The 12512-nt window shown below is 52.9% G+C and overlaps 1 protein-coding gene across 1 annotated transcript; it reads left to right on the forward strand.

The window, feature by feature from the left end:
* Positions 1-16: 16 nt before the first annotated feature.
* Positions 17-12214, forward strand: LOC113984024 (N-acetyltransferase ESCO2-like; the record flags this gene model as incomplete). The annotated part of the gene is made up of 6 exons (XM_039382863.1): positions 17-958; positions 2618-2708; positions 6019-6079; positions 8014-8134; positions 11121-11252; positions 12058-12214. Coding segments are annotated over 6 exons (1476 nt in total), but the record flags the coding sequence as incomplete, so codon positions are not given.
* Positions 12215-12512: the final 298 nt, after the last annotated feature.

Below are 12512 nucleotides of genomic sequence, written 5' to 3' on the forward strand. Positions count from 1 at the left end.
TTTCCCCCGCAGTTCCCCCTCGGCCTTCCAGACCCCCGTGAGGAAACGGATCAGAGCCTTTCCCGAGGCTCCTTCCCCCTCCCGGAAACCCGGCAACAAGCGCTTTGCTTCCCAGATCCGCTGGTCTCCCGGCTCCGGGGACGAGACGAAGGAAAACAGGGATGTCCCGGGGAAAACGGGGATTCCCAGGAGGTTGGAGATCTCCCCGCTCCAGGGGGAATCTCCCGGGAAATCATCCCTCAGCTCCTCCTCCTCCTCCAAGCCCCACGTGCCCGTGGGGGCTTTTTATGGCAAAGGGAAGAACTACGTGGACCCCGTGGAGAGGAAGAAGCTCCAGGAGATCCAGGTTTTGGGAAGGAGGAGCGGGGACGGGAATGTCCCGGCTCCGGGCAGGGTGGGGAACAGCAGCGGGAATTGCAGCGGGAATGGGGGCAGGAATCCCAAGCCCAAGGCGGCCAAACACGCCCCGAATCCCAAACGGGGCCAGAGCGTCCCAAAGCCGAAGAAAACCAAGGGAGAGATCCCGGCGGGAAAGGCGAGCGCGGAGAGGGAAGCCGGGAATTGCCTGGTCCGGAAAAAGATGGATTCTCCCTTCCGGGTGCTGAGCATGAGGGTGAAACCGGCCCTGAAGCTCCGGCTGGGAGCGGCTTTTTTCGCTGCCGGGAAGAAATCCCACTCCAGGAAAAACCCCGGAGACCCCAGGGCTCTCCAGGCCCTTCCCAAATCCCCGCGGGACAACGAGGAGCCGGCGGAAAACGCGGAGCCCGAGGGTGGAGGAGAAACCCCCCCGGAGGAGGAGAGGGGGGTGTCCCCAAGGATTCCTGATTCCCAGGAGGAGGGCAGGGAGAACAGGGAGAGCTCCGGGAATCCGGGAGAGCCGGGACACGGAGGAGAAGCATCTCCAGGGAAAACTGGGAATGTGCCCTGCGCTTCCAGGTCCGGAGCGGAGGGAGACGGGGTAAGTCTGGGAGCTGCTGGGATTAAACCAGCTCCCATAATTGCAGATATCCCTGGATTCTTCCCTCCTGCCTGCCTTGGGAAGGTGTAAAACCGGGATAAACAGCAGGAATTCCTCTCAGTGCCGGGAAACATTCCAGTGCCTGTGGCTGGAAGGGAAAGCTCTCAGCTCTCAGCAGGATCTTTTTTTCCAAGGAAAACAACCCGTCTCATCCCCCTGTTTGTTGTTTTCTTTTTTTCCCCTGTGGAAAAAAAAGCTGGAGAAGGGATTTTTAAGCTTTCTTTTCCCTCAGTTCTTTGGAGTTGTCAGGAGCGTGGCCAGGCCTGAGCTCTGGGGGGGGATCAGGAGAAGAGGCCTGGGGGCTTTTCCCGGGAAACCTCGGCTCCAAAGGGGACGGGGAAAAAAGGTTTTCCTTGGAAGACTCGGCCCCTCCCGGAGCCGCTCTCGGGTTTTTTCCCGGCCCTGCCCTTCCCAGACGGTGAAGTCACGGACCAGACACGGCAAAACTGCTCCCAAACTGGGCTTCAGTCCCAAACTGGGGACTTTTCCGGGAATTTCGACACTTGTTTTGCCGGAACGGCCCCGGCTGGGCCTGGAGCTGCTGATCCTGATCCTGATCCTGGGCACGGACACGGCTCCGGGGGTGGGAAAGGGTGCCAGGGATTCCTTCCCAGTGTCCCATCTCTCCCTGCCCTCTGGCACTGGGATCCATTCCTTGGGTCCTGTCCCTGCATCCCTTGTCCCCAGTCCCTCTCCAGCTCTCCTGGAGCCCCTTCAGGCTCTGGAATGTGCTCCAAGCTCTCCCGGGATCCTTCCCTTCTCCAGCCTGGCCATTCCCAGCTCTCCCAGCCTGGAGCCAGAGCCTGCCATTGGATCCAGCCCCAGCCCAGCTCCTCCCTGGGAAGGAGTTCAGGGAACAAGGGGGTTCCCTGGGAATCTCGGCACTCAGGGCAGGGTCTCCCTTCCCCTTTCCTGCCTTTTCCATCCCCACATTCCAGAAAAATCCCTCTGAGTGGATTCTGAGTGTCCTTTATCCTGGAATCCTGGAATGGTTTGGGTGGGAAGGGAACTTAAGGACCATCCCATTCCATGTTCAGGGACAGCTCCCGCTATCCCAGGGAATCCAGCCTGGCCTTGGACACTCCCAGGGATCCAGGGGCAGCCACAGCTTCTCTGGGAATTCCAGCCCAGCCCCTCCTCACCCTCCCAGCCAGGAATCCCTTCCCCATCTCCCATCTCTCCCTGCCCTCTGGCAGTGGGATCCATTCCCTGTGTGCTGTCCCTCCAGGCCTTGTCCCCAGTCCCTCTCCAGCTCTCCTGGAGCCCCTTCAGGCTCTGGAATGTGCTCCAAGGGCTCTGGCTCTAAACCCAACCTGGAGCAATCCCAGCCTGAAGCATCCTCCAACTCCATGGAATCACAGGATCCCAGAATAGTTTAAATCCCTTCCCTTAAATCCCATCCCATTCCATGGGCAGGGACACCTCCCACTATCCCAGGTTGTCCAACCTGGCCTTGGACATTCCCAGGGATCCAGGGGCAGCCACAGCTTCTCTGGGATTTGCTCGGAGAAGACCTTTGGGACCATCAAATCCAACCGTTGCCCCACCTCAGATCCAAGTTTTCCTTTTGTCCCTGAAACCCCTCGTGCTCTTTTCCAGGGCGCTGATGGGCCCAGCTCCTCTCCAGGCTGGGAATCCCGGGATTGTGTCGTCCTTTCCAGCCAATCTCCCCCCAGAGGGAACAAACAGGGTGAGTTGGGTTTTTCCTGGTCCTGCTTTAATCCAGGAGTTTTCTGTGCTGGGGGAAAACGAGCCAGAAAAATCTTTGGGAATGTCTTCGCCCGCTTTTCCCAGCGGGATCAGCCCTGAGTCCCATGCTGTCCCACAATCCCAGTGTTTAACAAGGATAATAAATGAAATGAGGGGGATTTCATGGATTCCTTTCAGTTTTGATCCCCAGGGGAATTCCTTTTATCCCTCTAACCTGCCCGTTCCCGGGAAAATTTGGGAAATCACTTTTAATGACATTTTTCCCCGTTCATTCCTCGCTGGATCGTTTCCCTGGATCTTCCTGCTTCCCCTTTTTCCATCCAGACTTTGAGGCATTGGACTCCTTCCTTTATTTTTCCCGGTGGGATATTCCCAAACAAACCTCCCCCCCCCCACAATCCTTACAAGCCCCCAATTAGCAGGAAGGGAATTTTTCCTTGATTTCCACACAATTCCTCCACAGTTCCAACCCCCCCCCCATCCCCATCCCTGAGTTTTCCCTGGAATGTTGAGTTTTCCCCCCTTTTTATCCCGACCTGACCCTTTTTAACCCAAAAATGTCTCTACAGTTAAACTTTTACCCCCCCTCTGTGCCCAAAATGATCCCCAAACTCCCACAGCGACACGGACAAAGACGCTCATTATTTTTCCCGGCGGGAATTCCGACGGATAACAACAAGGATTAAATCATTGTCGAGGTGTTATTGGGTTAAATGTTGGTTTATCAGGGAAAAACAGCCTTTTGTTCTCTCCCTGCTGCCTCCTCCAGTGCCAGAACTCCTGGTGTTTTCCCCCCAATTCCCTGCTTTTTTCCCATGTTTTCCCTGTTAAAAACAGGCAGCATTCCCAATTCCAGCCTCGCCCCCTGTGGAATTCCTCCCTCTGTGGGGTTTCATCCCTCCTTTCTGTCCCAGCTGATCCTTTCCTAAACAATGGGAATAAAACCACATTCCATTCCTTGGAATCCTTTGTTTTCCTCTCGCCATTCCCGGGGGTTTTCCTGGTGTTTCACCCACCTTTCCCTCGGCTTTTTATTCCCTTTGGATTCCCTGAGTTCCCAGGTCAGGATTTACCCCTGTTTGCCTCTTATCCCACTTTTTTTCCTGGCCCATCCGCCCTTATTCTGTTCCTTGAAGGAATCAGCAACATTCCTGAGGGGTTTTTTTTCCTCCCTTTCCCTTTAATTTCGCTCCACTTGGGAATTTATTCCTCCATTTTTGGAATCTTGTTCTTAAAGTCTCCCCTTTTCCCAGCTCCTTGTCCCGAGGAACGACATTCCCTGGGCTTCCTGCTGTCTCCACCTCTGGATCAAATCCTCATTCCCAAAGTTTTCCCGGTGTTATTTCCCTGCTGGGCCCTTTCCCAAGAAGTGTCCTGGCCCCCTAAAATCCCGGATTTCCGGGAAGCTCTTGGGTTTTTTGTCATTTATTGGGATTTTCATCACTCTTTTTCCACTGCTGACATTCCCAAGGTATTTTTAGTTGTTCTCTGGAAAACACCCCCATGGAATGGTTTTTTTGGGAAGCTTTAGAGCCACTCCTCTGCTTCCTGTCATGGTTTGAGATAGCCTCAACATCCAATTCCCTAGCTCCATTCCTCCTCTCACATCTCAACCTAATGTGAGATGGGTTTTTCCAGACAAAACACACCAGACTCAAAGTGGGGAAAGGGAATATATTACAATGACTGTACAAATAAATACCATATCACATTATACACATGATCACAAACTATCTCTACCATGACATATGTATTTACAATGGATCAAATCTCTTCTCCCCTCCAAATAAAAGTCCAGGAGGGAAAGAAGGACAGATCCCTTCCAGTCTCTGAACAGCAGCATCTTCTGAGGCAGCAGGTTTCTTCTCATCTCATGCAGCAGCTGATAGCTGGATTTCTGCCAGCGTCCACGAGGGAGGTATTCAAGCTCCCCCGGCCCCATCGCCTCACAACCGAGGGGTCTTCCGTGGTCTTCGTAACCCCAGACAAGGTCGTATCACCACGTCATATCACGAAGACACAGGGGGTTCTTCGTGACGGTCTGGTATCTCTTGCAGGGCCTCTGTGCCCTGTCTCTCAGGCTGCCACCGTGGCAGCAGTGCGAGGGGGGGGAGAGCCAAGGTCAACTCCCCCTGCATTCCTCTCGGAGCTCTCGAGCTCCTTTCTACAGTGCATGTCGCACTTCAAGGCTCTTTCAAGTAAGAGTCTATCATCTTCCTCCTTCCAGGAGGTCTCAAAGGAGTTTTGGGGATCTGGTATCAGTCTTACCCCCAAGAACTCTGTAGCTCTCAGCTGCTGGCTCTCCTTGCCTCGACTCTCCTTCCAGGAGTCTCCTCTGCAGTGCTGCATGTTGCTTCTGCTGCTTCTTCAGTTCAGGTTCTTATCTCTGGCTCTCTGCCACCGTTTCTCTGGTCAGCGTCGGCTGCTGCTCTGTGCCCATGGAGAAAACATCTCCCGGCATAACTACAGGCACCTAGCCCAGCTTTATGCTGTTCCAGGTCCCTGCAGCCCCCCAGCCAGGGGCTGGGAGGCCCAGAGGGCCCAAGGGGCTCAGAGCCCCTACCTCGTGGCTCTACAACATGGCCACCTCTCCTACAACAACCAAAACTACAACTCTTCTTTTCCGGTCTGGTTGTGGTATGTTTACATTTCTGCAGGAGCGCCCATTGGGCAGAACTTCAAAACTTCCAGGGGTTTCCACCCCTTGGGGTCTACCACTTCTCCCAGCCTCTGGGGAAAACAAGGTTCAAACCACTACATTCCCTACATTCCTGTAATTCCTGAGGGCTCCTTGTTTGGGAATCCAATCAAAAATAAGCATCAGACAACACAAACCCCAAACTTTTTAAACCCCAGGGCAAAAACATTCCCAAGTAATAAATCATCAAAAATCATCAAAAATATCATCAAAAATCATCAAAAATATCATCAAAAAGCATCAAAAATCATCAAAAATATCATCAAAAATCATCAAAAATATTCCCAATTAATAAATATTCCCAAAGTTTTTGCTGAATTATCCCGAAACTTGCAGTTTTCAGCTGTAACTTTGCACTCGTTGCTTCCCAGTTTTTCTGGGAAGAGGAAGCCTCAGGTCCGGGGCTGTTTGGGCCAAAATTATGGGAAGTGGAGAAACCTCCCGATTAAAAATCTTAATTAATAGCCAGGAAAACAGGAATTCCAGGGGGGTTTGGCCACTGGGAAGCCAGGTTGGGGTTGGAATTGCTGTTTCCGTGTGTCCTGCAAAGGAAAATGACCCTAAACCACGAAATTCCACTTGTTTTTTCCAGCTTCTCCCTCCAAAGCCGTGGTGTATCCCATATTCTCTGCAGCCCTGGCCAGCAAGAAAAGGTGAGATCCCGTTCCAGTCTCTCCAGGAGTGATGGAATCCTTGGGACAGGGGGATGTTTTGATCCCGGGGTACCCTCATCCCGGGAATGCCCCAGCCCTGGGGGGGTTTGGGTGGATCCTGGGAATGGGTTGGGTGGGAAGGGACAGCAGAGCTCATCCAGGTCCACCTGGAACAGGGACACCTCCCGCTATCCCAGGGGATCCAACCCGGCCTTGGACACTGCCAGGGATCCAGGGGCAGCCCCAGCTTCTCTGGGAATTCCAGCCCAGCCCCTCCCCACCCTCCCAGCCAGGAATCCCTTCCCAATCTCCCCCCCAAATCTCCCCTTTCCCACTGGGATCCATTCCCTGGGGCCTGGCATTCCAGGCCCTGATCCCCAGGCCCTCTCCAGCTCTCCTGGAGCCCCTTCAGGCTCTGGAATGTGCTCCAAGCTCTCCCGGGATCCTTCCCAAATCCAGCCTGGCCATTCCCAGCTCTCCCAGCCTGGAGCCAGAGCCTGCCATTGGATCCAGCCCCAGCCCAGCTCCTCCCTGGGAAGGAGTTCCGGGAACAAGGGGGTTCCCTGGGAATCTCGGCACTCAGGGCAGGGTCTCCCTTCCCCTTTCCTGCCTTTTCCATCCCCACATTCCATAAAAACCCCTCTGACTGGATCCTGAGTGTCCTTTATCCTGGAATGCTGGAATGGTTTGGGTGGGAAGGGAACTTAAGGACAATCCCATTCCATGTTCAGGGACACCTCCCGCTATCCCAGGGAATCCAGCCTGGCCTTGGACAATCCCAGGGATCCAGGGGCAGCCACAGCTTCTCTGGGAATTCCATCCCGGCCCCTCCCCACCCTCCCAGCCAGGAATCCCTTCCCAATCTCCCACCCAAACCTCCCATCCCTCATCCTAAACCCGTTTTGTTCCCAACAAAACCCCTCCCGAGCCGAGTTCACTGTGGACATCCAACCAAACCAGTTCCAGTCGCTCCCGAAGGAGCCAAAATAAACGTTCCCAAACTCCTGGCTCCCGTTCTCCCCGGCTGCTGGAAGGGATCTGGTTCCAATGTTTGCTTTGCCTCCTCCCTTGGCTTTTCCGGACACCTCCCGTGGAGCCCTGGAAAACATGGAAAATCCCGCTGTTTGCCAGGAACTTCCAAAGCACTTCTGGATTTCCCGTCGTCCCCTGGGAGAGCCGATGAGCTCCAGCTTTTCCCGCGGGATGTGCTTTGTGCTCTGGAAGTTCTCCTCGGGGTCCAGAGCTGTGGAACCGTTTGGTGTGGCTCCAAATTAATTCCACCCCTTCCATGAGATTCATTCCCGGGCTTTCCAGGGTCGCTGGACAACCACTGGAATTCCACGCTTTGGGATTGTTTAAGTGTCCCTTCCCAGGGAAGGATTCCTTCCCAGTATCCCATCAGCCCTCTGGCAGTGGGAAGCTGTTCCCTCCTTGTCCCGTCATTCCACACCCTCTCCAGCTCTCCTGGAGCCCCTTTAGGCACTGGAAGGGGCTCCAAGGTTTTCCTGGATCCTTCTCTTCTCCAGGTGGACGTTCCCAGCTCTCCCATGCCTGGATCCACACCTGGTGATTCCAGGTGTTTCCACATCCCTTATCCTTGGCTTTGTCCAGGTATCCCACCTGGATCAGGTGTGGGAAGGGACCTCAAAGCTCATCCCATCCCATCCCATGAGCTGGGAACCTTCCACTGTTCCATTCTTGGATCTCACCCTCTGCTCCTCACTTTGCTGTTTATCCCTTCAGTTTGCCGCTGGATTTCCAAAATCTTGGGATTAGGATGGCAAAGATCCTTAATCCAGAGTTAATTAACCTTTTATCCAATTATGGCTTTTCCTGGATCCTCCCTCCACAACTCCTGGAAAGCTTTGCTCTCCCTGAAATGCTCTGGAATCCCGACAATTAACTCTTTTCCCTCTGTTTTCCGTGGTTTCCAGGCCGCTGGATGAGATTCCACCTCCATTTGGGAGCAGCCCGCCTGGAAAAGTCCCTCACACCTCCCAGAAAAGCAGGAAGGCCAAGGAGCTCTGCAGAGGTTCCAGGGATCAGATGATCATTGTAAGGATGTGCTGGGTCCTGGGGCGGGGAATTTTGGGATGAGGAAACCCGGAATATTCCACGAGGGAATCCCAAAAGGAGCTGCTGGGCAGCTTAACGCGTGGCAGCAGCTGGAAAACCCATTGCTGTGGTTTCCCTGGGATTAACACTTGGGGAATTCCACAGGGATTTATGGATATTTATTTATATTTAATAAAATATCAGGAAGCTCAGCCAAGGCTTCGTGGATTCCAGAGGATTTGGCCGGATGATTTCCCTTTCCCACGGCTTCCTGGGGGAGCAGAGGGGGCTCCGAGCTGGAAATGGGAGCAGGAATCAGGAATGGGCAGCTGGGAGCAGCTCCCTCCTGAGAAACACTTTAAATTCAATTTAGTCCCCTTAAAATGAAGGAAAAGGGGGTTTTTTTCCCCTCAGTTTAAACCCGAAAAATTGGGGTAAAAAAAAAAAAAAGGAGCTCCCACAATTTTAACTCCAAATTGATGGTAAAGGTGGGGGGGTTTTACCAAAGAAACGGGTTTTGGCAAAAAAACATGTTTTTAGGGAGCTTGTGAGGGGATTTGGGGTAAAAATGGCGGGTTTGGAGCAGTTGGAGGAAGGCTCTGAGGGGATTTGAGGTAAAAAACAGGGTTTTGGGGACTTTGAGGGGTGATTCGGGGTAAAAGTTGCAATTTTGGTGAGGTTTGGGGTAGTGTGAGGGGATTTGGGGTGAAAGCGTGGGCTGTGATGAGTTTAAGGGGGAATTTGGGGTAAAAGCCACGTTTTTGAGGAGTTTGTGAGAGGATTTCGGGTCAAAGTGGTGTTTTCAGGGAGCTTGAGGGGGAATTTCAGGTGAAACCCATGTTTTTGGGGAGTGGGAGGGGATTTGGGGCAAAAGTGGTGTTTTTGAGGAGTTTGTGAGGGGACTTGGGGTAAAAATGGCAGGTTTGGAGCAGTTGGAGGAAGGCTCTGAGGGGATTTGAGGTAAAAAACAGGGTTTTGGGGACTTTGAGGGGTGATTCGGGGTAAAAGTTGCAATTTTGGTGAGGTTTGGGGTAGTGTGAGGGGATTTGGGGTGAAAGCGTGGGCTGTGATGAGTTTAAGGGGGAATTTGGGGTAAAAGCCACGTTTTTGGAGAGTTTGTGAGGGGATTTTGGGTTAAAATGGTGTTTTCAGGGAGCTTGAGGGGGAATTTCAGGTAAAACCCATGTTTTTGGGGAGTGGGAGGGGATTTGGGGCAAAAGTGGTGTTTTTGAGGAGTTTGTGAGGGGATTTGGGGTAAAAATGGCGGGTTTGGAGCAGTTGGAGGAAGGCTCTGAGGGGATTTGAGGTAAAAAACAGGGGTTTGGGGACTTTGAGGGGTGATTCAGGGTAAAAGTTGCAATTTTGGTGAGTTTTGGGGTAGTGTGAGGGGATTTGGGGCGAAAGCGTGGGCTGTGATGAGTTTAAGGAGGAATTTGGGGTAAAAGGCACGTTTTTGAGGAGTTTGTGAGGGGACTTGGGGTAAAAATGGCAGGTTTGGAGCAGTTGGAGGAAGGCTCTGAGGGGATTTGAGGTAAAAAACAGGGGTTTGGGGACTTTGAGGGGTGATTCGGGGTAAAAGTTGTATTTTCAGTGAGTTTTAGGGGAGTCTGAGGGAACTTGGGCTGAAAGTGGCATTTTTGGTGAGTTTGAGGGGGAATTTGGGGTAAAAGTCCTGATTTTAATTCCTTTCAGGGGGTTTGGGGTAGCAGTGGCGGGGTTGGAGCAGTTTGTGGAAGGATCTGAGGGGATTTAAGGTAAAAAACAGGTTTTTGGGGACTTTGAGTGGTGATTTGGGGTAAAAGTGGCGTTTTTTGTGAGTTTGAGGGGGAATTGGGGGTAAACCCCATGTTTTGGGGAGTTTGGAAGGGGATTTTTGGTAAAAGTGGCATTTTTGATGAGTTTGAGGGGGAATTTGGGGTAAAAGTCACGATTTTAATCCATTTCGGGGGGTTTGGGTAAAAATGGCAGGTTTGGAGGAGTTTGAGGAAGGCTCTGAGGGGATTTGAGGTAAAATACAGGGTTTTGGTGACTTCGAGGGGAATTCTGGGATGAACTCAAATTTTTCATGAGTTTTGAGGGAGTTTGAAGGGATTTGGGATAGAGGTGGCAGTTTTGGTGAGTTTGAGAGGGAATTTGGGGTAACTCCTACATTTTTGGGAAGTTTGTGAGGGAATTTGGGGTAAAAGTGGCATTTTTGTTGAGTTTGGGGGGGAATTTGGGGTAAAAGTCCTGATTTTAATCGATTGGAGGGATTTGGGTTAAAAATGGTGAGTTTGGAAGAGTTTGAGGAAGGATCTGAGGGGATTTGAGGTAAAAATCAGGTTTCAGGAGACTTCCTGACAAAATCAGGTTTTGAAGTAAAAATCAGGTTTTTGGGAGTGGTGATTTGGGGTAAAAGTCACATTTTTAGGGAGGTTTTGGGGAGTGTGGGGGGGATTTGTAGTAAAAGTGGCATTATTCAAAGTTTGAGGGGGAATTTGGGGTAAAGCCCGCATTTTTGGGGAGTTTGTGAGGGGATTTGGGGTAAAAGTGTTATTATTTGGAGGAGCTTGAGGGGAAAATAAGGGTAAAAGTCCAGATTTTAATCTGTTTTGGGGGATTTGGGGTAAAAATGGTGTTTTTGGAGGAGTTTGAGGGAGGCTCTGAGGGGATTTGAGGTAAAAACCAGGGGTTTAGGGAACCCAAACAGCTTTCTCTTCCCTCTATTCCCCAGATAAAAATGACTCATTTACAGAGAGCTGACCAAAACCCTACAGTTTTCCTTTTGTTTTGCTTTTTTTTATTATTTTTGTGAGGCTCTTTCCCATTTTTCCCCTCAGTTGATCTCCCTCCACCCTCGTCCCAAACACCCCGTTCCCCGCGGGGATAATTCCCCGTCCCTCCCAATTCATCTGGAGGCAAACACTTCCCCCTGGAGCCGACTGGGAGCCTCAGCCCTGAGCCCCAGCAGCTCTGGAATGTTCCCCTGGATGTCTCTCCCCCTCAGGACGCGGGGCAGAAGCACTTTGGAGCCATCGTGTGCAAATCCTGCGGGATGATCTACTCGGCCGCCAGCCCGGAGGACGAGGCCCAGCACATCCAGCACCACGAGAGGCTCCTGGAGGGGCTCAGATACGTGGTGAGGGCATGTCTGGCATCAGGATTGGCTGGGATGTGGATCTCCTGAGGGCAGGAATCTCTGTGGAGGGATCTGGACAGGACCGTGGGAGGGAGGTGGTGTGGGGAACTCGGATCGACCCCATGGAATGCCCCAAGCTGGCCCAGCACATCCAGCACCACGAGAGGTTCCTGGAGGGGCTCAGATACGTGGTGAGGGGATGCCTGGGGTCAGGATTGGCTGGGATGTGGATCTCCTGAGGGCGGGAATCTCTGCAGTGGGGTCTGGACAGGCTGGATCCCCACGGTGTGGGAATCGATGAGTGCCACGTCCTTCACTTGGATCGCTCGGATCGACCCCATGGAATATGCCCCAAGCTGGGCAAAGGAGTGGCTGGAAAGCCTCCTGGTGGGGAAAAAAAGGCTGGGAAAAATTCCTTCATGGAAAGGGTTCTCCAGCCCTGGCACGGGGGTGGAGTCCCCGACCCTGGAGGGATCCGAAATCCCCGTGGATGTGGCACTCGGGGACACGGATCAGTGATGGCCCTGGAAGTGACGGGAGAATTGTTGGGCTCCGTGTTCCCCAGGGGCTTTTCCAGCCTGGAATATCCACCATTCCCTGTCCAGGTACAGCCAGGCAAACCTTTTGTATCCAGAGGGGAGGCTGAAGTGCAGTTCGGGTTGTTTGGGTGATGGATGGGATGTGACTTAATTCCCGAAAGCCGGAGCGGTTCGTGTTCCAGCAGCCTCTGCCAGAGGCCTCCCTGAATCACTTCCTCCCTCCTCCCTTGTTTGTCTGGGATGTTTTTCCCCCCTCTCCCTGGCAGGGCTGGAAGAAAGAGCGAGTTGTGGCGGAGTTCTGGGACGGGAAGATCGTGCTGATCCTTCCCACCGACCCCAAATACGCCGTCAGGAAGGTACACGAGTGTTTGGGTTGGGATTCCTCCTGGACATGAGCTCTGTGCTGGCTCAGGTCCCCAAACCCCTCCCTGCAGGGGGGTGCCAGGGCACAGGGAGAGCTCAGGGGGGCTGGGGGGGGAATCTGGGGGGGTTGAACCCTCATCCTGACACATCCTCACCCTTCTCCCTGTCCCAGCACAGCCTGATCCCACCAGTGCCTGATCCCACCAGTGCCTGATCCCAACACAGCCTGATCCCAACACAGCCTGATCCCAAAACAGCCTGATCCCAACAGTGCCTGATCCTCTTTTCCCAACACAGCCTGATCCTTCCTGTCCCAGCACAGCCTGATCCCAACAGTGCCTGATCCCAAAACATCCTG

This window comes from Pipra filicauda, unplaced genomic scaffold (assembly GCF_003945595.2).
Source record: "Pipra filicauda isolate LSUMZ 115617 unplaced genomic scaffold, ASM394559v2 scaffold1125_size27597_pilon, whole genome shotgun sequence".
Lineage (NCBI taxonomy): Eukaryota > Metazoa > Chordata > Aves > Passeriformes > Pipridae > Pipra > Pipra filicauda.